At 45.5% G+C, this 26,111-nt stretch overlaps 1 protein-coding gene across 1 annotated transcript in view; it reads left to right on the forward strand.

The window, feature by feature from the left end:
* LOC136455931 (inorganic pyrophosphatase TTM2-like) overlaps positions 1–14,736 on the forward strand; it is a 44,191-nt gene extending 29,455 nt beyond the window's left edge. Inside the window, exon 12 of the mRNA XM_066455656.1 lies at positions 14,020–14,736. Within this exon, the coding sequence (XP_066311753.1) occupies positions 14,020–14,229 (210 nt within the window). The 3' untranslated portion in view covers positions 14,230–14,736. The remainder of the gene's footprint in view (positions 1–14,019) is intronic.
* The last annotated feature ends 11,375 nt before the right edge of the window (positions 14,737–26,111 follow it).

A 26,111-nucleotide genomic window follows, 5' to 3' on the forward strand; every position in this document is an offset into this window, starting at 1 on the left:
CTAGGCCTAGCCCTACGGCCTGTGAAACGCTGCCTCCAGCTATGCGTATAACCTACAACGCTGCTTGAATCTGTGTTTTATGCACCGACCTCGGCCGAAGCCACGCAACTTCATCAACATGATCTAGATCGAAGATTATCAAGAAGGATCCATCCACACAGTCCAAGAGGGTGACTCCAGCTCCTCATCTAGCATCGTATCTAATACCTCCGTCCACACTGAGCTCTAGCATCACAATGATGAAGGCGTTGAATATGATCTGGATATGCCAGACCACGCCCCGTGGGCCCCACAATTCCCGTCTTTCCCGCCAAGGCGAGGGGATTTGATCAACATTGTCAGCAATGACGAACCACCAGCAGTTGGCAAAATGGAACAAGAAAGGACTGTGCGTGAGGCATGCAATATTGACCAGTTTAATCGCCGGCAAATCAAAGCTGAAGCAGAAGAGGAGGCACGACACATAAGGGTCCAGCCATGTGACCTCAACAATGCCTTCGACAGGGTGGGGGACAAACAAGTCTTCAAGACTCCAAGCGCCAATGTAGCCATCGCCATGGCGACAATGCAGTGGCTACCCAACACTCCCGAAACCCAAGCAGTTCGCGATGATATACAAGCTTATCTGACGACTGCTATGGCTCAGACCGCAGAGATGGTGAATCAAGCCTGGGCTCCATCTGTTTCAATCGAATCAAGCCATAGCCACTAATACTCAAGTCACTCACAGCCACTCAACCAACATGGCTCATGCAACAACAACCCATCAGACAACCGTCAAGGTGGAACGGTGGTCATGATGGTGGTCGGGACGACAACTGCTATCGGGAGGATAACCGCCGTGACGTTTGGGATGATAACCGCCATGATAACTGCGACAATCACCGCAATAACCATGGTCACAAGGCTAATCCAGATGGCAATCGAGATCGCCACGATGGCAATAACGATCTCTGCCATTACCTTAGTGGACGTACGTGATCTACGCGCTCGCATCAACCAAAGAGCCAACGATCGTGCATCACATGAAAGCTATCGCCGTATGGAATATGACATTGCCCACGGCCCACCGGGTTTGAAGCAGTTTACTCCACACCTTTGCCAAGTCATATGGCCCAAGAATTTCAAGCTTGAGAAACTTTAGAAGTATGACGGCAAGGAAAACCCAGAATTATGGGTCATGCTCTACGAAACTGCATGCAGATCAGCCATGGCTGACGAGCACATCATGTCTAACTACTTCCCAGTCGCTGTTGGCCATGCAGGTCACCAATGGCTGGTTAGCTTGCCGGCGAACTACTTTGATTCTTGGTAGGAGCTCAAGCAAGCCTTCATCGACAATTTTATCACTACTTGTGAACAACCGGGCAACAAGTACGATCTGTAATGGATCCGAGATCGGAAAGATGAGCCACTGTGCAAGTATGTCTGGCGTTTCTTGGAGATGCGCATCAAGGTCCCATCAATCTTCGACAACAAGGCAATCGAGGCTTTCATCACTGGCCTTCGCTTCCACGACGCCCTAAGAGACAAGCTCCTCTAGAAGAGACCTGAATCGGTCACAGCGCTCCTGGCCACCGCCAAGAAATATGCAGACGCCAACGACGCTAAGAAGATAATTATTGAAGAAGCAGCAAGGGTTCCATGCTCCGACCACCCCCCACACCACGATGATTATCGCGGCAACCATGGTCGGAACGACAATTTTGATCACCGCAACCAGCGCAATGACTCCCGCGACCACCACGACCAACGTAATCAGTGGCGTAGCCACCGTGATGATTACAGGAGCAAGCGTGCTCAGGAAGACGACGGCGAGGTCAATACCGTTAAAAAGGGTGGCAGACGTCGTAATTACGAAGACGACTATGCCAAAGCATTAAAAGGGCCCTTCCAGCTCCATCCTAAGTCAAACCGTACCATGGAGAATTGCCGCGTTCTCAAGTCTACCTATACGCTTCAATAGGCTCTGGATACATCCGACAAGCCTAACGACGCAGGAGAACAGCGCAACAAGGATAACAACGACGACGATGCAGACCCTCGTCATAAGTACGTCAAGCCAACCGATCGCGTGCACACCATCATCGGAGGCAAAGTGTCCATCAAGACCAAGCAGGAACGCAAGCTACTCGCCCGTGCTTGCTTGAATGTGGCCAACGCCGACAACCTCCTCACCGATCCATGGCTCCCTCTGTGGTCTCGCCGCAAAATCTCTTTCAGCAGAAAGGACCAATGGGCCGCAATACCTGAGCCAGGACGTTTTCCCCTAGTCCTCGATCCTTGTATCAACAAGGTCCAGTTTGATAGAGTACTGATCGACGGTGGCAGCTCCATCGATATACTATTCAAGAACAGTCTACCCGCCCTGAAGATAGCTCAGGCGGATCTCAAGCCATACGAGGCACAGTTCTAGGGTGTTCTCCCCAGACAGAGCTCTACACCTCTCGGGCAGATCACGCTACCTATACAGTTTGGGACCCCAGACCACTTCTGCACCGACTATGTCAACTTTGTGGTCGCTGACTTCGACGGCACCTACCATGCTATTCTTGGTTGACCGTCGCTCACCAAGTTCATGGCCATACCTCATTACAGGTATCTGGTGCTCAAGATGCCTACCGAGAAAGGAGTTCTAACCCTCCGAGGCAATGTGTATGTAGCTTATACCTGCGAGGATGACAGTTTCAAAATAGCAGAGGCTCACGACCTCTCTATTCGCATGGCCGAAACCATGCTCGATGCCAAGAAGACCTCGGCCGACCACCTTGGAGATCCTAGACCTCAAGGCTCCTCACAAGAACATCAAGTCCAAGGAGCACAAGGTGATCTAGCTAGTCGATGGCGATCCTAGCAGAACGGCCCTTATCGGGGCCAACTTGGATCCCAAATAGGAAGACACGCTCATCAGGTTCCTGAGGAGCAACGTGGATGTGTTCGCATGGAAACCTACTACATGCCTGGTGTACCTCGGAACTTGATCGAGCACTCCTTGAATGTCAATGGCAAGGCCAAACCTATCAAGCAGAAGCTATGACAGGTTCACTCATGACTAAAAAGGAGGCGATTAGGGTAGAAGTTACACGGCTTTTGGCAGCCGGATTTATCAAAGAAGTGTATCATCCGGAGTGGTTAGCCAACCCGGTTCTTGTACGCAAAAAGAATAATGAATGGAGAATGTGCGTTGATTACACTGATCTCAACAAACACTACCCTAAGGACCCCTTCGGCTTACCTCGCATAGACGAGGTCATAGATTCAACCGCCGATTGCGAGCTCCTTTCCTTTCTCGATTGCTACTCTGGTTATCACCAGATCGCTCTCAAAAAGGATGACCAGATCAAGACATCTTTTATCATGCCTTTCGGCGCCTACTGCTACACGACCATGTCGTTCGGGCTTAAGAATGCCTGGAGCTACCTACCAACGCGCTATACAAGCTTGCCTCAAAGACGAGATAAAAGACGACCTCGTCGAGGCTTATGTTGATGATATAGTCGTCAAAACCAAGGAAGCACATACCCTTGTTGACAACCTGGAACGCACCTTTGCAGCCCTTAACACATTCTAGTGGAAATTAAACCCAAAGAAGTGCATCTTTGGTGTTCCTTCTGGCATACTACTTGGCAACATCGTCAGTCACGACGGCATACGCCCTAACCTGGAGAAAGTCAAAGCTGTCTTGGACATGAAGCCGCCCAAGAAGGTGAAGGATGTTCAGAAGCTCACCGGGTGTATGGCCGCCCTCAGCCGTTTCATATCAAGATTAGGCGAAAAAGGATTACCGTTCTTCAAACTACTCAAAGCATCCAAAAATTTGAGTGGTCGGAGGAAGTAGACGCTGCCTTCACACAGCTGAAACAATACCTTACGTCACCTCCGGTCCTCACTGCTCCAAGAGAAGACAAAACACTGCTGCTTTACATTGCGGCTACTAATCGAGTAGTCTCCACGGCCATGGTGGTCGAGCGAGACGAGCCCGGCCACGTCTACAAGGTACAACAACCAATCTATTTCATTAGTGAGGTACTCGATGAGTCCAAGACCAGGTACCCATAGATTAGAAGTTGATCTACGCCATACTGATAACATCCCGAAAGTTGAAACACTACTTCGACGGATATCGTGTGGTGGTCATGACTGAGTACCCTCTGCGAGACATCATTAGCAACAAGGATGCGAACGGGTGCATCGTCAAATGGGCAATGGAGCTATGCCCCTTTTCCTTGGAGTTTGCAAGCCAGCACTACTAATCAAGTCTCAGGCACTTGTCGATTTCATCAGTCGAATGGATAGACTTAAGCACGCCTACCTCTACTGGAACCGATGAGTATTGGACTGATGTACTTTGACGGCTCTCTCAACATTGACTGGTGCAGGAGCAGGAGTCCTTTTCATGTCACCATCCAAGGAGCAGCTCCGTTATGTCCTCAGGATTTATTTCCCAGCATCTAATAATGCCACCGAGTACGAAGCATGCCTACATGGTTTGCGCATTGCGGTTGAGCTTGGCAGTTAAACGTCTCTACGTCTACGGAGACTCTACTCTGGTCATCAACCAACTCAACAAGGACTGGGACACAACCAGTGAGAAGATGGATGCATACTGCAAATTGATCAGAAAGCTGGAAGGCAGGTTCTATGGCATCAAGTACATACACGTGGTCTGGGACAAGAATCAAGCAGCGGATGCACTATCAAAGTTAGGATCATCCTGAGCAAAAATCCCACATGGTGTATTCGTCCAAGATCTGCTCACGCCTTCCATCGAAGAGGAAGATTCCATGCCAGACAAGCTTCTAGACCCGCAATTGGTGGCTATGGTTCTGGTGTCAAGCACCACCGAGCCCCCTCCGACCACTCGTGAGCCCAACTGGAGAATACCTTTCATCAAGTATCTAACAAATGGTAGTGGTTACACTGATCAGACAGAGAACAAGCACCTAATGCGTCGTAGTAAGTAGTACCTACTCGTCGATGGCAAGCTATGGCGCAAGAACGCAAAGGAGGAAATCTTGATGAAGTGTATAACCTAGGAGGATGGCAAACATCTCCTGGACCAAATCCACTCTGGCTCCTATGGCAATCCACACGGCCTCAAGAACGCTGGTCGGCAAGGCTTTCCGAGTAGGGTTCTATTGGCCGTCAGCAGTAGCCGACGCAGAGAAGCTAGTCCACCACTGTGAGGGTTGTTAGTTCTTCGCCAAGAGGATCCACATACCAGCACATGAGATCTAGACAATACCAGCCTCTTGGCCTTTTGCATGCTGGGGACTGGATATGATCAGGCCCTTCAAACCGGCTCCAGGGAAATTTACATGCGTCTTCATGCTGATCGATAAATTTTCTAAGTGGATAGAATACATGCCTCTAGTATAGGCATCCTTAGAAAAGGCTGTCATGTTCCTCGACTAGGTCATCCACCATTTTGGCATACCCAATAGCATCATCACTGATCTGGGTACTCAGTTCACCGAGAATGCTTTTTGGGACTTCTGCGATGAAAGGAGCATAGTAGTAAAATACAGTCTCGGTAGCACACCCTAGAGCTAATGGACAAGTCGAGCGAGGCCAATGGCATGATCTTAGATGCATTGAAGAAGAGGATGTATAGAGAAAATGACAAAGCTCCTAGAAGATGGCTCAAAGAGTTACCAGCCGTGGTCTAGGGCCTCAGAACTCAGCCTAGTCATAACACCGATGTCTCACCGTACTTTATGGTTTATGGCGCTGAGGCAGTCCTTCCAGCAGATATAGCTTTCAGATCAGCACAGGTAGAGAACTTTGATGAAGGAAGGGTCAATGAAGTACGAGAACTAGAACTAAACAGCATAGAAGAGAAGCGGCTTAATTCTTGTGTACGTATGGCCAAATACCTTGCTGTTTTGTGCAGGTATTACAACAAGAATGTTAAAGAGCGGTTCTTCGTGGTCGGGGACCTGGTCCTAAAGTGGAAGATGAACCAGGCTGGTGTCCATAAACTCGCAACCCCATGGGAGGGTCCTTTCATGATCAAGGAGGTCACACGACCAACGTCTTACAGGTTAGCTCACCTAGATGGTACTGACGTACCAAACTCATGGCACATCGACAAGCTTAGACATTTCTATGCTTAACTACTGAGATATGTACCTCTCTTGTACTTTCGATTTACTTCAATAAAGCTATTATGATTTCTCCGACCACTCTAATGTGTCACTTCGAATTTTATGGTTATTCTAACTTAGCCAGTAAAAGCCGACCACCACTCCTTCTACGGTTTTCAGAGCAGGCCCTGTCTCCTGGTTCCTCTCAACATGTGCATGGGATCCGCTCTCTACGTTATGGGTGATCAGTAGGTCCCCCTTGGTTTGACTTATCCACGTCTACGTGTGCACAGGTCATGAACCTCACACTCCGACCACATGGCAAACTAGGGCCGCACAAACTTTTTGGGATGATGTGTCGAGCAAAATGGTACAACTAAACAGAACAGTTAACATGTTCTCACTTAGTTACACCAACATAAGTTTCAAGCTTAAAAACATTTTATACAAAGCAAACAAGCTTATAATGATATACAGTTACGTTATTACAAGCTTGCCTGAAGAGGCCCAAGTTTACAATAACACAACTATTCCCTCCTTCTACTAGCTCTAAGCCTATTACATTGGCTAGGTCGGGGCACGCGGCACCTACTGCTCGCTGCTTCCGATACCCTACTCAGGGTCTTGGGGACTCTTGTGCTAGTCGAGCTGAAGGGGATGGCCCCGCTGATGCCTGGCTAGTCGAGACCGCAGGCTTCGTCGGTTGGCTTGCAACTGATGGCGTTTCCAGCTGACTTGTCGATGGCGTCCCCTATACAGGTGTTGTCCCACCTCCACACAGGTTAATGTCGCCAATTATCTTTGACTGACAGGTCTAGCTAGGCCATCCGAAGCTCCTCCGCCTTGTCTGGGTCTACCTCCTTCGGGTATCCAGCTTCTAGGCGCTTGAGATCGATCAGGGGGTAGTGGGCATGCACCATGCTTAGCACATGGGCACCCATGTACTCACCCGCCTCCTTCACGAACTCTTGGAACCATCCCCATGCTTGTCTGCATCTCTCGACCAGTCCGAGCTGGGGCGTCCTTGGCTCTTCCTCTGTGAGCGCCGGGTCGATAAGGTCGAGGACGGGCACAATGCCAGTTGCCACTTCCTGGCACCGGTTCTTCCATGTGTCCCGATCCTCGGTGGCCTCGAGGCATCTTGCTTTCCAGCCGTCACGCTCTTTGATCACGGCTTCTAGATGCCTCTTGGCATTGACTTTTAAAACTAAACACCGTACAAGACATCAAATGTAATGGCACGACAAGACAAGGCGGGCAACAGAATGAGAAAGGTGGTCTGGAATACTTACTTTTCAGTTCCTCCTTCATTTTGGTGGTGTGGTCCTAGAGTTGAGACTGGTTGCGTGCCAGTTTCTCAGTTGTCCTCCTTCAGACGACCACACTCTGCGGTCACGTGGCTATTCCCCTCTTGGAGGCGGGTTATTTCAGCTTCTAAGCCTGCATTACAGCTGTCACTACCAACAACGCAACAACACGTGTTACACACTTGCTGTGATAAAATGACAACTTACTTGTTTTTTCCCGCTCTTTGTTATTGAGCTGGCCGACCAGGTTCTGGTTCTAGTGCCTCTAGCTCTGTCCTCTCCTGGTCGGCGGCTTCAAGTTGGCGGCGCAAGTGTTCCACCTCGGCCGCCAGTTCTTTATTGTTCGCCGTGATTCCCTCAATCTGGTCGAAGCACCTCTTTCGGTACTTCGCGGTCTTCATCAAGTCCTGCATATAAACAAGCTAAGTCAGACAGATCGACTACATAACAGGGTCAAGTGGTCAAGCCAAACATACCTGGACTTCTGTCACCAGACGCTTTGCCGCCCGTTCAACTCTTAGGGTCTCTTCGACCTCTGGGATTTCTTCGTGCATAACCCACTCGTCGTTCCGCCAGCGCGACACATATACATGTTGTCGTTTATCTTGGGGATGGCCCAGGATTTCTTCTACTTCGTCCTCTTCGGCCTCTTGTTCAGGGGGCGGCGCTGGTCTAGAGTCTGCAGTCTCCGCGACCACCATGGCTTTCCCACGAGCCGTAGCATCGGCTAGCGTGCTCTGTGCCAACCCCGGTTGCTGCTCCTCGGCTTGGACTGGTTCCCTTGGCACCAAGGTACCTGCTTCAGCAGGGTTTGTGCTCGGAGCACTTGTACTTTGCTCGGCTGTCTTCTCGACCAGCTGCTCGGGACTGACGTCTGGTCGCCCGTCTGCTGAGGTTCCGGTGGAATTTCTTCTTCAGGTTCCTCCACAACTGGCCGCTGAGCAGCTCTTTCCGCCAGTACTGGCGAAGCCATGCCGCATCCGGCTAGCTGGTCGGGATTTTCGGTGGACGCCGACCTGATACACCAGGGAAAAGTTCAGAAGACAATAATATTCAATACAAATTATAAGCTTACATCAAAGTTACAGATACTTACAGCTTGGAAGCACTGGAATGACGTGGCGAAGGAGCGTCTCTTCGATCGCGCCTGCTCCACGTGCTCGGTGGGTTCCACCGGGTCTTTTCCGATGACCGGTACTGGCGCCGGGGTTTGATGCTCGACACTTCCCTCGCTAGTCCTCTGTGTTGCAGTGGTCGGTGATGCGATCACTGCTGGCACAGAGGAGCCACCCTGCTCCGTCGACCCCATTTGTCTCCTCCTCTTTCGAGGGACGAGCCGGAAGATGTCCGCATCCTCTGCTTCGTCGTCTGAAAGGGGGAAGATGGCTTGGCGCCGTTTGTTGGCAGCCAGGCCGCTTGCCAGCAGCTCTGGTCGATGCATCCTCCACAACCTCGAGTGCCGCCCAGTGGACGTCTTCGGTCCTGGCGCTGGTCTGGGCGGCTGGGCCGGCAACTTGCGGCCAATCCACACCAGGGGGCGGAGACACGAACACTGCTGCCCGGTCACGACCATTACTCTGAGAAACATAAAGGAGACAACAGTCAATTTCTTGTTACAACATGATTCTACAGGTACAAGGAAGTATCATTTACCTTTGGGGGAGGTCGGGCCAGCTTGAAGGCGTGCTCGATGTCGTTTAACCTGACATAATTGGGATCGGCCAGGTTGAATAGCTCCCCAATCCTGGCCTTGACTTCTATCTTGTCGAGCGCCTCTTTCCTGGTCCTCGTTGGATCTGCGCTTCCCTGGTACTCGAAGCCAGGATGTACCCTCTTCTGGCAGGGCTGGATCCTTCGGCTGATGAAGTTCCCGACCATGCTTGGACCATCCAGCCTTCCCCACGGGATCATCCCGAGCAGTTCTGCGATCTGCTCCAAGTTCTCGGGCTTCTCCGACCAGCTGTTCTTCTTCTCCGGAATCAACCCCACGTCGCACAGGGTGATTGTGTTCGGCTCTTCGCGGATGTAGAACCACTTCTTGTACCATTCGTCCAGCGAGGTGTTCCTAGGGGCAGTGCAAGTACTGGGCTTTCATACCGTCACGCAGATTGAGGTAGACGCCTCCGGCTATCTTCGAGCCGCCGCTCCCTTTCTTCCGCAGACAGAACAGGTGGCGAAAGAGGTCGAAATGGGGCTGGAAGCCACCATAGGCCTCGCAGAGATGGATGAAGGTGGAGACAAGAAGAATCGAGTTGGGATGCAGATTGCAAATCCCAATCTCGTAATACAAGCAGAGACCCTGAAGGAAAGGGTGCACTGGAACCCCAAAACCCCAGTTTGAAGAAATCCTCGAAAACCACAATCTCACCTGGTTGTGGATCGGGGAAGCTTTCTCCTTCCGGCGCACGCCATCCCGCGAGTGCCTTGTTGTGGAGCACTCCCATGGCGACGAGGTCTTCGATGGTCTGCTCATTGCTCCGCGACTTCCACCACTCCTTCGCCATGACTCCGCCTTTCTTCTGGGCGTCTCTCTTCGCCATTAATCTGTCCTTACTAAGGGGGTGGATGCGGTGGCGGGGGGATTGGTGATGATTTTCGGAGGAATAGGGTTCGGCGAGGAGAAGAAGAAGGTTGCGGCGGCGAATGACAATGGGGATCGGTACAAGTAACTTACCAGGTCTATATTATAAATAACAAAGAGCTCCGTCGTTTCGTCCGCCCGAGATTCTTGGGAGACGTGCGCACGCGCCGCAGACAGTTGTTCACACAACCTCGAGATCTACGCCAATAAACGCGCCCCTTCGTTACCAGTGTACGCGCCTCTTCGTTGATAGTGTAAGAGGGCCCACACTGACGCACCTCCATACAGGTGCCAAGCGACTGTTTGCTAGAAAAGAGCAAGAAGACAGGGTGCCGCACTATACCCGTCTGCTTTTTTGACCAGACGTGTCAGACTGGACTTGACAGAGAAAGGAGATAAATAAATACACCAAATAATAATACAAGCGGCGTTCGTATTTTCGCTGCATGTCTTGTGCTCAAGGATGGATCAGACTACTACAATGCTCGGGGACTACCCAGACCACTGCCGTGCTCGGGGACTAGCCTAGACCACTGCCGTGTTCGGGGACTGCCCAGACCACTGCCGTGCTCGGGGATTGCTTCGACCACTGCCGTGCTCGGGGACTGCTCCGACTACTAATGTGCTCGGGGACTGTCCCGACCACTGCTCGGAGAATGGTTCTCCTCGGCTACATGTGATTTGTACTCACATACAGTTGAGAGACATTTATTTAGACCTTGCTACAAGGCTCCTACTTCGCCTTCCAGCAAGCTCGGGGACTACATCGGTACGATGCACCTGCCGGTGCATCTCGTTTTGCTTGCACGACGATTGGATTCTTAACTTCAGTAGAAATTCTTTTTTAGACCCTGGCACCACGTGCCTGCGTCACCTACTACCAGGCTCGGGGACTAAGTGGGCACACTTCACCTTGCGGTGAATGTGTTTATTTAATCGACCCCTATGCTTTGAATGATTGTAAGGATTACTAAAGTGCTCGGGGACTATCCCGACCACTGCTCGGAGAATGGTTCTTCTCGGCTACATGTGATTTGTACTCACATACAGTTGAGAGACATTTATTTAGACCTTGCTACAAGGCTCATACTTCGCCTTCCAGCAAGCTCGGGGACTACATCGGTACGATGCACCTGCCGGTGCATCTCGTATTGTCTGTACAGCAATTGGGTTTTCAACTTAACTGGGAATTCTATTTAGACCCTAGGCACCACGTGACTACGTCACCTACTACCAGGCTCGGGGACTAAGTGGGCACACTTCACCTTGCGGTGAATGTGTTTGTTTTTCGACCCCTACGCCTCTGATGTTCAAGGACGCTACGCTTCAAGACCACTTACATTTCTTTTCAGAAATACAAGTGGGCACACTTCCTAGGACGGAAATCTTTTTCTTTTTTCTTAAGAGCACCATACATTCTTCGGACAACCTATTTCTCCGGCGACGACGGTGGTCAGAGATGTCAAGGACTCGAGCCTTACTTGTCGGAGAAGGTTAAAATGGCGTGTCGCAGCATAATACATGGTGCTCGGGGACTAGCTGTGGGGGTATTAACCCCTATACCCTTACTGGCTAGGCTTGGGCCGGCCCGGATCAGTGGGTTCGGTCCACCAAAAGATGACGCGCGGCCCGGCCAACCTGTTCGGAGTCCCGCGTAAGGAGTCAAAACAGATTTGGCGACCAAGCAAGATCCTGGTCGGTTAGAATAGGAATCCTTATCCGGCCATGTATGGCAATTGTAACTGGCTAGGATTAGTTTCCAGATCTGTAACCCTGCCTTCCGGACTATATAAGGCGGGCAGGGGACCCCTCTAAAAAACATCTCTCATTGACATACAGCAATACAATCAGACGCAGGACGTAGGTATTACGCCTTCTTGGCGGCCGAACCTAGGATAAAACCTCGTGTCTGTCTTGCGTCACCGTCTTGTTTGTGGCTTGCGCATCTGTCTGCCGACAATCTACTACCTTGGGCATACCCCTAGGTAGACTGCCGACCATATTTCATCGACACTAAGCATAGACCTTGCCATATCAATGAGTGTTCTATTCTTCCTCTCAACAAGGCCATTTGATTGTAGAGTGTACTTGGCCAAGAATTGATGCCTAATTCCAAATTCATCACACAACTAGTCATCCACTATCACAAAACCATATTTGTTACCACCAATGCTAGTGTATTGTGTTGGCCCAAACAAGTCCATGTGCAATAACTCAAATGCTTTACTAGTGCTCATCATGCTTTTCTTAGGATGGGTGTTTCAAACTTGTTTTCTGGCTTGACAAGAGCTACAAAGCTTATCCTTTTCCAACACATCTTTCAAGCCTCTAACCAAGTCATGCTTAATTAATCAATTCAATTGTTTCATTCCAACATGACCAAGACTCTATACCATAACCAACCCATGCTAGACTTAGTGAACAAGCATGTAGATAATTTAGCTTCACTAGCATTGAAATCAACCAAGTATAGATTCTCGTATCTAAAGCCTTTGAAGATCAAATTAGAGCCATCTACACTTATGATCTCTACCATCATCTACCCCAAATATACATTTGAATCCAAGATCACATAATTGAGCCATGGATAGCAAATTGAAGTTCAAACTCTCTACTAGCAACATGTTAGATATGCTCATGTCATTGGATATTGCAATCTTTACCAAGCCCTTTGACCTTGCCTTTGCCATTGTCACCAAATGTGATACTATCATAACCATCATTGCCATTGGTGTTGATTGAGTTGAACATTCTTGTATCACCGGTCATGTGTTGAGTGCACCCACTATCAAGAATCAAATGCCTTCCTCTGGCTTTGTAATTGACCTATAAAAGAAGATCAATTCTTTTAGGTACCCAAACTTACTTTGGGTCTTGAAGGTTAGTCACTAAGCTCTTTGGTATCAAATGGCTTTCTTCTTTGAGCCCATCCATAGTTTACCAATGAACTTAGCCTTTACACCCTTTGCACCCTTAGTAAGCATATAAAAAGAATCAAGCTTAATGGTGGATACATTAGCATTTTTGCTCTTGTTTTTGCATTCATGCTCTTTATGACCAACTTGCTTGCAACTAGTGCAAAACCGACCATGTTTCTTCACAAAACTAGTCTTGTGAGGAGCAAAAGCGCCTTGCCTTTCTTGGGGTATAGCCTAATCCCTCTTTGTAGAGAGAAGCTCTTTTGGCTACCCAAGCACATAAGCAAGTGGTCCTCACCACCATAGGCCTTAGCCAAGGTGTGAGTTAGCTTATTGACCTCCTTGAGGGTCTCATTTTCAACCATTAGTGAGGCATCATAAGTGAAACCATCACTACTAGATAAGGTGGAAGTAGAAGTACTACAAGAAGGATTAGTGAGAGCAATAATGATAGGCATAGATAATGATTCATCAATTATATCACAGGTTAAGCCTACATTGCAAGTTTCAACATGCTTCTTTTTATTTTGCTCATCAAGAAAAAAGGAATGAGCCTTTTCAAGCTTTTTGTGAGCCTTGCCAAGCTTCTCATGGGCTTCCTCTAGCCTCTCATGAGATGCATTGAGCTCATCAAAGGCTTGCTTAAGGGCTTTTAGTTCCTTACGCAAGCTTTTGCATTCCCTTCTCTTGATGTCAAAGTGTTCTTTAGCATCTTCTAGCATGTCAAATAGTTCATCCTTAGTAGGTTCATCATCATCACTATCACTATCACTTTCATTTCATTTTCATTATCATGTTCCTCATCACAAGTTTGTACCTTAGTGGCCTTAGCCATGAAGCATGATGGAGTGTCGAAGAGAGAAGGCTTCTCATTGATTGCAATGCTTGCAAGTGCCTTCTTCTTGGTGGTCTTGTCATCATCACTATCATCATCATCACTTGAGGAATCATCACTACCATAAAAGCATGTGTTGGTTGTGCGTATCTTAATGTAACACATTCTTTTGTACATATCCTGATTTGACATTTCAAGTTTGGTGCTTGGTTGTGCGTATCTTAATGTAACACATTCTTTTGTACATATCTTGATTTGACATTTCAAGTTTGGTGCTTTGTCTCCTATGCAGGTTATGAACATATCAAGAGGTCAGCGCCAGGTTATACATCAGCTCGACAATTTGACCAATCTGCTTCATGAGCATTTGGTCTTAACACGCCAAGCAAATACTGCCAGCAGGAACCGGGTACTGGATATTGACATGGTCATCTGTCCACTTATTTGCCTGACTGTTGCCAGTATTGGGTACTTCATGTTTAAAGGTCTCAACCGAGGCTGACCAAAGTGAGTCGGCTCAAACATGTGCTCTGAGGCTCACCATCTAGTCTAGTTTTGGCGAAACTGGAGGAAGTCAATTGTCACAACTCACAACTGATCTGCAATATCCCTGAGTCCAGATTTCATACTGATGTTCTCTCTTCTACAAGCTAAAAGGAAGACAGTTCTCAAACTTTTTACATCAGGAAGGACATATCTACCAGCTTACAAAGTACTAATAATACAGATAAACTCATATACCAGCACAAGCAACAAGGCCTTTGTTTTTTAGGGTATTACTTCCAAAAGCAGAAAATGGTGTACCAGGAGCATATACTTGTGTAACGGGTACTGGCAGTCCCCAATACCAATAAATTTTGGAGATGATAGTAAATGATGTCTGGAGAAATTATGAGAGATCGACAAGTTTTACAGAATGCCACTGTTTGTCTCGTGATTTCAGTGTAAACATTATTGTCCTGTTTGCAATGTCGTCTTTATTTATTCTCTTTGAAATGCACCACACAAGCTCCCATTCATGTTGTGCGAAATCGATCACCCGAAGCCTAACTTAATCTACTTTGGCTATTTGGTATTCGGATCTGATCTAATTGCAAGTGTAGACATGCCTGCTAACTTGCATTCTTGTTGCAAAAATTAATTGTGTGTACAGGTGTACACTACACCCATGTCCTTTGCTGGGCCCGCATTTGTTCTTCAATTAGAGCTCAATTAAAGATTCTGCGCTGAATAGCCGACCGTTCTCCCTGCATTATAGAATTTGGGCTAAAAGTAAACATCAATAACAAGTTACATGGAAGTATGGTACAAAAGTTGGAGAAAGGAAAACAGTAAAAGCAATAGTGACAAGGGGCCCTGAAGCACAAAGTATAGTATAATTGGATTTGGCAGTTACTCCCTTTGTCCCATTAAAAATGTTGTTTTTTACTTTTAGACTTCTTGTTTGACTGTTTGTCTTATTCAAAATTTTAGTATAAATATTATTTATTTTATTATCACTTATTTTATCATTAGAGATATTTTAATAATAATTTATTTATTTTATTATTTACATAAAATTTTTGAATAAGATAAACGGTCAAACAAAAAGTCTAAAGTCAAAAACGATACCGAGGGAGTGGTGAGATCGGCGTCCAGCCGTGTCGTGCACGCGTCGGTGTGCATGGCCCTAGGGCTTCCCGTCCTCTTGGTGTTGGATACATGTGAGGAAGCTGGTGGTAGCATCGGCTGTCATGCCGAGCACAAGGAGAGCCAGCAAGTTGGTTGCAACCAAAGTAGATGCCGCCGTGGCTGCCCAGGCCCCGGTGCTTCTGCTCGTGTGGCTTATGAATGGGTGGAACCCCCCCAAAAAAAATGGGTCGGCTCAACGGAGTTGTTACACTGTTTTTTATGTTTTAATATTGGATAGTTAACCCAACCGGTGACTCGTCATTATACACTATACATGGACGATGCTGCAGTGTTCCTCTCGCCAATATAGGAAGATGTATCGATCTTCAGAGGAATTTTACATCGATTTAGCCTAGTCACTGGTCCGGTACTCTGGTCACAAACCTTGAGAAGAGTGTGGTTGCAGCCATGCATGGGCGTTAACTTACAATAGGTATTGGCAGGCTTCCTGACAACTAGAGAAACCTTCCCTTTAAACCTTGGCTTACCACTCACCTTAGCTCGGCTAAGGAAAATTGACCATCAATCGTGCATTGACAAGACGACCTCCAACCATGCACATTGGCAAACGAAGGTACTCACCCGAGCTGGCCAAAACACTCGTCAAATCAGTCCTTTCTTGGCAGCAAATTGATTTTCTCACTTCGCTCGAACCACCCAACGGCATCCTCGTCGAGTAAGATAGTACTTTTGGTCAGCCTAGCGCCCAAAAGTTCGGACAGACACACACGTCCAAACGCCCACACCGCACCTGCACATATGAATGCTTCCGCCCGTGCCACACTCGGGCATATGCATGCTGCTGTGCCAGCCAGTACACCTACGCTTGCTTCACGTGAGGACCACGCTGCCCCTGCGCACGCCCATGTGGGAGCCACGTCTCCATCTATGCCCGCTCCGTTTCCAACATCTGCCGCTCGCACCCCCTTTTCTCCCATGCACATGCACGCGGGCCTAGTAGCTATAGCATGTTGCTGCAGTAGGTGGGTCCCACTGCAACATGTGCAACACCAGATCTACTTTTGCAACATCTAGATAAATACTTGCAACATACGTCCCAAATAGTTGAAACACTTGCAACATACATCTGAAACACTAGGAAAACACGTGTGTAGCCAATGCAAAACATATGTAACATCTAGATGAAACACTTGCAACATACATATGAAACACCTGAAATATTCGCTTGCAACATATGCATGTATATGGAACATTCAGATCTACTTTTGCAACATCTAGATAAAACACTTGCAACATATGTCTGAAAATAGATGAAACATTTCGAACATACACTTGAAACACAATTGCAACATGTGCAACATCCCGATCTACTTTGCAACATCAATATAAAACACCTGCAATATACCTATGAAACATTACAAACACTTGAAACATACGCTCGCAACATGAGCACAACATCTCCTTGTGCTTGGGAGAATGGAGGCTCGTCGACATGTGGAGTTCACTGGTGTAGAGCTCACCCGTGGCACGGAGATCGCCGCTCTGGTGGAGAAGGTCGCGGTAGGTTTGGTGTAACACCTCGGGTGTTTAAATATTAAAATCTGACATGTCATCATATGCATTGCAAAGCATTTGGCATTTGGTGAAACTTTGAGATGCATACACTGATACAAGTTTATATTTATGTGGTATGTGTTGCAATGTATTGCTTGACTTAAGTTCAATGTTTGTTTGGATTTGGAATTTTTCCAGAAAACCCCGCTTTTCAACATTTAAACCCTACCCTGAAAATCCATTTTAAAATCTAAGCATATTTTGGGGTTGGGCCCAAAAGCAAAAGTGTAGAGCTTGGCAAGTTATACAAAGTTTGTTTTTGGAGTTTTTCAAGTTGTTTAGAAAATTTTTGAGTAAATCAAAAAGGCGTAATTCGGTAAATTTCCCTATTCAAATTCAAAAGTTCATTTCAAAATCTAGACCGAATTAGGAGATGGTTATAAAAGCAAAGTTGTAGAACTTTTGATTTTGAACAACTTTTATTTTTGGAGATTTTTAAGTTGTTATGAAAATTTGGGAGTAATTTGTGAATTTTGGCGAATGGCAAACTTGTAATTTCGATGATCAGTGTTCACCGCTCAAAGCTACACCGGCGGCGACCTTCGGTTTGCTTCCAGGCATGGTCGTGGCCGTCTTTGGCGTCGCGCTGGCACGGTGAAGGCCACAGCGCAGCTTCCTTGCGCTTCTGAGCTGCTCTATTTAGCCCAGGCCGTCGCCGTTGGCCCCGTTCTCTTGCTCTGTTTTCCCGACGCCACCGCCATAGCTCCGGTGAGCCCGCACCGTCTCCCTAGCGCCGCAGTCGTCTTGGTAAAGGCCATTCCAGTTCCATCTTTCTCCTGCGCATCCACCCAGCCAACTGTGGTCGGCTGATTTTGCCAGGAACTCGCTGACCACGCTCTTCTTCCTCGCGGCCGACAGAGTCCCCGTCGAGCGAGCGCCGTCGTGGCCAGTACTCTACGGTGAGCTTCTGATCTCGGGAAGCATTGTTTCAGCTTCTCCGTGATGTCGTGGTGCTTAATATCTTGTTGATTGCTCGTTTTGTCCACCACAGCCACTGGAACACCGCCGTCGCCATTGCTCGCACCGCCGTGATCGCTGTGAACGCCGCCCCACTTCACCGTTGCTTCTCCGGCCTTAATTCTTGCTTGAACGTGTTCGTGGTGAGCTACTGAATCTTCCCATGCCCTCTGTTTCCCCGTTTTCAGCTTCGTTTCACCGGCGTAACGTCGCCGAGCCACCGCATCCTCCATGGCCGACGCCAAGCTCGTAACTCGTAGTAATTCGTCTAGCTAGCGCCTTCAGTCGATGCGCTGGGATGTTGTAATACTGCAATGACTCTGTAACGTGATCCTACTCGGAAATCATGGATGATTCGGGGTTCCTCGAGGACACCCGACAGTCTTTTTAAGTTATTGGAAACATATGCATAAATGTCAAAGGTCGTCGGACAGTGACATGTGCATGTGGGCCCTATAACTTAGGAGGTTCTACCACAGAATGGTATCAGAGCGATCGTTACAAGGTTTTGTTGTATTGTTTTACAAAAACTTCAAAATGATTTGGATGACTAAATTTAACTTGGTAATTTAGTCCAAATTGCTTCTGGCTTATCTTATTTTTTTCTCACCATTCCCTATTTGATTAAAAAGGTTTTTGTGTGGTGGAGTAGTAATTATACTATGCCCTATATAAAAATAAATGTTGTTTATGTGCATTATAAATTTTGATGTTTTTGTTCGTAAGAACGATTCATGCATCAGGAATAATTCACTTGTTACTTCCTTCACCTCTTAGTCTGGAGTTAAGCAGTGAGTCTGGTTTGAGGAATGTAATCCATCTTAGCTACTTTCTAGATTTTGATCAATGGTCTTACTTGGATTAAACTGGCTTCCTACAGTATGGCTCGTGCCAAGATGACGCCCCGTAAGTCAACCAGACCCAAAGGAGTTCCTCGTCACCAACTTGCCCCTAGAAATGATGGTGCTAGCAGTAGCAGTTCTAGGCCTGATCCCCAGGCAGAGATACAGAGGATTTCTGCAGAGTTAGCACAATCTACTAGAGATAGGGCTTTGGATGTTATACAAATAGGTGAATTACAGGGTCAATTGAGGCAGCTCACCACCGCGCATAGGAACTACGAAAGTATGTTAGTTCATACGGTGGAGGGAAGAAATGAAGCTTGGCACAGGGAAAATGTAGCTAGAGCTAGAACTCATGAGCTAGAATTCTATGTAGAAGATTTAGAAGAACATAATACATATCTACATGAGGAAGTTCATAGGCTTAGCAATCTACTGAATCCGAATCATGAGCCTCAAGCTGATGCCATGGACCCCGGTGTCATCCTTGCTGATGATGATGCATCGGGAGAGGAAGAAGAAGAAGATCCTGAAGAATTAGTAATGATCAATGAAAGCGATGATGAAGGCGGTAATAATTCCGGAATGGATACCGAGCCTGAAGTTTGAAGAAATTGAGGAAAAGAGTAGAGTTGTATAATAGTAGCTCTAGTTAAGTTAAGTAGTTTTGTTCTCGTACTCGTGGGTTTGTTTGTACATTAGTAAACTCCTTGTAATGTGTCTAGAGTAAGCTTGGTACAATTCAATAAAGACATGTGAATAAAGTTTGATTTGTTATGACCAGATGCGTCGTACGCGGGGTTCGTATATTCCTGGAACTTCACAAGATGAGGATGGTATTCCAGATCCGCCACCAGTTCCAACCAATTTAGCTGATGCTATAACCGCACTTGTCAATGTGATGGCTGAAAATTCTTGTTTGCTTCATGAGATGGCCCAGAGTAATTAGAATCATATGTACGGAAACCGTGGATGCCACCATAACCGACAAGAGGCTACATATGTTGATTTCACAGACACAAGACCCCAAGTGTTCACCAAGGCAGATGAACCATTGGAGGCTGATGACTGGCTTCGAACCATGGAGCAGAAATTTGACCTTATCCCATGCACGGAGTATCAGAAACCTACGTTTGCCGCCCAACAACTTAGAGGAGCAGCAAGTGCTTGGTGGGCAAACTTAGTGGCTATGCAACCTGCTAGTATTCCAATAACTTGGGCTGAGTTTCGTACTGCCTTCAGAGCCCATTATATCCCTGAAGGAGTGATGGCTATGAAGCTAGATGAATTCCTTGCTTTGAAACAAGGAGATCAAACCGTGATGCAGTATGTGGGAAGATTTAATCATCTGTCCCAATATGCATCCGAACATGTCAATACTGATGCCAAGAAGAAGAGGTGGTTTATGAGAGGCCTGAATACCAAGTTGCAGACTATGATGACCACTTGCACCAATGTTACTTACCATGAGGCAGTAAATATTGCAATTGCTTCAGAATCAAAGTATCGGCAACATAAGGAGCTCAAAAAGAAAAAGAGTGTGCCGTCTGGATCTTTTTGTGGAAATCAGAAGAGGCAGAGGGTGATTTATCATCCAGTACATCATAATCATCCTCCTTATCGTCCGCCGCAGTTTCAAGCTAGGCAACAGTCAAATGTCCGTCCTGCTATAACCTATCCGAGTTCACAGTCAACCAATGCTCCTGGTGGCAATGCTCCAACATCCCAGGGTCACAACTATCCGTGTTACAATTGTGGAAGAACTGGTCATTTCTCTAGGGAATGTCCATATCCTAAGCAGGCTAATCAAAATTATCAGAAGGCCCCTGCTAATCAACAACAGGGTCAGGCACCAAACAAGAACCTTAATCAGAATACTCAGAAGGGCAAAGATGAGAGAAAGATAGGACGGGTGTTCTCTATTCAAGCTGGAGAAATTCCGGAAGGGGAGCCAGTGATGATGGGTATGTTTCCTATTGCCAATCACCCTGCAGTTATACTTTTTCATTCTGGCGCATCGCATTCATTCATCAATAGAACATTTGTCGTGAAGCATGAAATTGCAATTGGGGCAACTAAGGAAAGTTTCTTTATACAGTCACCCGGGGGACGTCTGTGTACTAAGAAAATGGTATACCAGGTACCCGTAAAACTGGGTGGGCATATTTTTCCCACTACCATGATTATCCTTAAGGATCAGGATATAGATGTAATTTTGGGAATGAATTGGATGTATCAGCATAAGGCTGTTATAGATGCTTTGAATAGGACCTTATGAGTGAATTTGCCTGATAGTAATTCTCAACTTCTTATCCAACTTCCAACCCTAAGAAGATCAGTGGGCAAGATTTGTGCAACTACTATCAAAGAGATTAGAGATATTCCGGTGGTGTGTGAATTTCCGGATGTGTTTCCTGAAGATTTACCCAGTCTACCACCTGATAGGGATGTACAGTTTAATATAGAGTTACAACCTGGAACAGCTCTGATTTCTCGGAGAGCTTATAGGATGCCACCTAAGGAATTGGCCGAGTTGAAGACTCAGTTACAAGAATTGATTGAGAAAGGGTTTATCCAACCTAGTTCCTCACCTTGGGGATGTCCGGCAATTTTTGTGAAAAAGAAAGATAAGACCCTGAGGTTATGTGTTGACTATCATCCGTTGAATGAAGTGACCATCAAGAATAAATATCCATTACCTCGGATAGATCTGCTTTTTGATCAATTGGCCGGAGCCAAAGTTTTCTCCAAGATAGATTTAAGATTAGGATATCACCAAATCAAGATAAAGCCTGAGGATATTCCCAAAACGGCGTTTACCACAAGATATGGATTATATGAATACTTGGTAATGTCTTTTGGTTTGACAAATGCTCCAGCTCATTTTATGTATCTAATGAACTTAGTATTCATGCCTGAGCTAGACAGGTTTGTAGTGGTGTTTATTGATGACATTTTAGTATATTCCAAGAATAAGAAAGAACATGCGGAACATCTCAGAATTGTTCTGACCCGTTTGAGAGAACATCAACTATATGCCAAGTTCAGCAAGTGTGATTTTTGGCTTAAAGAAGTTCAATTTCTTGGACATGTCTTATCAGTCGAAGGAGTTGCAGTTGATCCAAGCAAAGTGAAGGATGTGCTTAATTGGAAATCGCCAACCACAGTTCATCAAGTTTGGAGTTTTCTGGGTTTGGTGGGATATTACCGCCGGTTTATTCTAGATTTCTCAAAAATATCAAAGTCCATAACTAAATTGTTGAAGAACCAAGTTAAGTTTGTCTGGTCATCAGATTGTGAGGAGGCTTTCCAGACTTTGAAGAGACTGTTAACCACTGCACCAGTATTAGCCCAACCTGACATCGAGAAGCTGTTTGATGTTTATTGTGATGCTTCAGGTATTGGTATCGGATGTGTATTGATGCAAGAAGGTCGAGTCATTGCTTATGCATCCCGGCAACTTAAGCAACATGAAGAACATTATCCGACTCATGACTTGGAGTTAGCAGCTGTGGTTCATGCTCTAAAGATTTGGCGGCATTACCTACTTGGTAATACATGTCATATGTATACAGACCACAAAAGCCTAAAGTATATCTTTACTCAGTCAGAGTTGAACATGCGACAGAGAAGATGGTTAGAATTGATTAAGGATTATGACTTGGAAGTACATTATCACCCCGGTAAAGCAAATGTAGTTGCAGATGCCCTCAGTCGCAAAGGTTATTGCAATTGTCTGACAGTGAGAACAATGGGTTTGAATTTATGTCAAGAAATAGAAAAGTTGAATGTAGAAGTAATTCAACAAGGAAGTTTGACCAACATAATTGTTGAAGCCACTATTCGAGATCAAGTTATTGCTGCTCAGAAGGAAAACAAGGGTATAGCCCATATCAAGGAAAGAGTCAAGAATGGAAAAGCGGAATGCTTTAGTATTGACAATGAAGATGTGTTGTGGTTCAAGGATCGCCTGGTGGTACCAAAAGTTCCTGAGTTGCGGCAGTCAATTCTAGATGAGGCACATGCTACTAGGTTATCTATCCATCTGGGAAGCAACAAGATGTACCATGACTTGAAGCAAAGATTTTGGTGGACTAAAATGAAAATAGAGATTGCCAGATATATAGCAAAGTGTGATACTTGTCAAAAGGTGAAAGCTATACATTTGAGGTCTGCTGGTGAATTACAACCATTACCTATTCCATCTTGGAAGTGGGAGGACATAAGTATGGATTTTATTGTTGGTCTACCCAAGACATCAAAAGGATTTGACTCAGTATGGGTTATTGTAGATCGACTCACTAAGTCAGCACATTTTCTTCCAGTTAAGATAATATATCCTACGATCCAATATGCCAAGATGTACTTAGCAAGAATCATGAGTTTGCATGGAATACCCAAGACTATTGTGTCAGATAGAGGTACACAGTTTGTCTCCAACTTTTGGAAACAATTGCATTCTTCATTGGGTACTAAACTTCTGTATAGTATAGCTTATCATCCGTAGACTGATGGACAGACGGAAAGAGTCAATCAAGTACTTGAAGATATGTTAAGGTGTTGTGTCCTTAACTATTTCAATAAGTGGGATGAATGCTTACCTTTGGCTGAGTTCTCATACAACAATAGTTATCAGGAAAGTATTAGAATGGCTCCATTTGAAGCACTCTATGGTCGTAGATGTAGGACATCATTGAGTTGGTCGGAACCTGGAGAAAAAAGATTCTTTGGAGTTGACCTTGTGAAAGAAACAGAAGACAAGGTTAGACAAATACAGAGTAATTTAAAGATAGCTCAGTCCCGCCAAAAGAGTTATGCAGATAGACGACAGAGACCATTGGTATTCAACAAAGGAGATTTTGTATATCTGAAAGTATCACCAATGAAGGGAGTTAACCGTTTTGGTGTTAAAGGAAAGTTGGCACCCCGATACATTGGACCATATCAAATTTTGGAAAGGTATGGAAAAGTGGCATATCGCTTGCAATTACCTGAACATCTTACAGCTGTGCATGATGTGTTCCATGTTTCTCAATTGAAGAAGTGTCTCCGAGTGCCTGAACAGAATATTGAAGTTGAAGGAGTGGAACTAGAACCGGATTTAACTTATTCCGAATATCCTATCCGAGTGTTAGATCAGAAAGATCGTGTTACTCAAAGATGAACAATCAAGTTCTATAAAATACAATGGAATCAACATTCAGAAGAGGAAGCTACTTGGGAATCAGAAGACTACTTGTTAGAAAAGTTTCCAGAATTTCTAGCATCAATATAGAATAGACTAATGTTAGTTGAGCTCGGTTGCTACAAGTTGTGTTTTGTAAAGTAACCTCAGCTGTTTTATGGACAGAGTTTGTATGTGTTCTCGCGACACATTTCCTTTTCCATTACTTACCCTATGGCTTTGAATCTCGGGGTGAGATTTTTTTTAGGGGGAAGGATTGTAACACCTCGGGTGTTTAAATATTAAAATCTGACATGTCATCATATGCATTGCAAAGCATTTGGCATTTGGTGAAACTTTGAGATGCATATACTAATACAAGTTTATATTTATGTGGTATGTGTTACAATGTATTGCTTGACTTAAGTTCAATGTTTGTTTGGATTTGGAATTTTTCCAGAAAACCTCGCTTTTCAACATTTAAACCCTACCCTGAAAATCCATTTTAAAATCTAAGCATATTTTGGGGTTGGGCCCAAAAGCAAAAGTGTAGAGCTTGGCAAGTTATACAAAGTTTGTTTTTGGAGTTTTTCAAGTTGTTTAGAAAATTTTTGAGTAAATCAAAAAGGCGTAATTCGGTAAATTTTCCTATTCAAATTCAAAAGTTCATTTCAAAATCTAGACCGAATTAGGAGATGGTTATAAAAGCAAAGTTGTAGAACTTTTGATTTTGAACAACTTTTATTTTTGGAGATTTTTGAGTTGTTATGAAAATTTGGGAGTAATTTGTGAATTTTGGCGAATGGCAAACTTGTAATTTCGATGAACAGTGTTCACCGCTCAAAGCTACACCGGCGGCGACCTTCGGTTTGCTTCCAGGCATGGTCGTGGCCGTCTTTGGCGTCGCGCTGGCACGGTGAAGGCCACAGCGCAGCTTCCTTGCGCTTCTGAGCTGCTCTATTTAGCCCAGGCCATCGCTGTTGGCCCCGTTCTCTTGCTCTGTTTTCCCGACGCCGTTGATCTCACCGTCGGTGAGTTTGCGCCGGTCAGCGCCGTCGTCGTCGTAGTCAACATGCGGGAGGTAGAAGATGACAGGTGGGGTCACCATGTCAGTGACTCAACGTTCAAAATGAATTTTTCTATTTTCAGATTTGAATGAATAGTGTCTGTTTTTGTTATTTTTGTGTAGATTTATTTAGAGCTCCAAAAATTATAAAATTTTTTTGAGTGACTTCTCTGTGAGGTATAGTATTTAAGAAAAATATGAAATAATGTTTTTCAGTAATTTTTAAATGTGATAAAAATTGCTCAATTTATTCATAAATGGATTTCCATGATTTTTCTAGGCTTATTTATTTATCCAAAAATTATGAAATTTGTTTTGCCACTTAGTTAACATGTAATGAACATGTAATAAAATTTTGAGCTCAAATAGAATAAGTTGATTTATTTCATAATTTTGAATTAAATAATTAATTCATAAAAGCAAATAGTAACCTTTAATGATTTAGGTTTTTGTTTGGACTTTTGGATTGAGTAATGACCTCGGGTCATTTGTTGTTAATGATCCTTGGCAGTTGATGTATGTGTTACGAAAAAGATTTAGTTTGTTTGACTTGCAACTGTACCGCGAAGGAAAGTTGTATTCAAATTATTAACTTTGCATCCATCATCGAGCATCATATTTCGTATTCCGCATCATGTTAAACATGGCATTGCTATTACGTGTAGTGAACGAAGGTGAACACGTGGTAGTTAATCAAGTCGTGGAAGAAGTTTATCCGTCTGTTGAGGTCGGATCGAATACTTGTGAACCGTCGCAGGAATCAGACTTTTCCGTCAACGAAGGCAAGCCCCGGATGCATACAACCCTACCTTGTGTTTTACAAATTAATTTTGCTTTTGCTTTCTGTTACTGCATTAAGTGATTAAGAGTTAAGTAAAAGCCTAATTGGTGCATTACCACCCTTGTTATTCCATATTTACCATATTACCTGTTTTAAACTCGTATATGTCTAGTTTTGCTTAGCTATGCGTAGAACGATGAAAGTCGGGTGACTACCTGCCACCTGCTAGTTTTAAATGGAACATTGGTCAATATTGTTAGCATGTGATATGGGAATGTGGAGTAATAAATCTAGACCGGGCGGACTCGGTGTGTGTGAGCCACAAGAC

Source organism: Miscanthus floridulus, chromosome 6 (genome assembly GCF_019320115.1).
Source record: "Miscanthus floridulus cultivar M001 chromosome 6, ASM1932011v1, whole genome shotgun sequence".
Lineage (NCBI taxonomy): Eukaryota > Viridiplantae > Streptophyta > Magnoliopsida > Poales > Poaceae > Miscanthus > Miscanthus floridulus.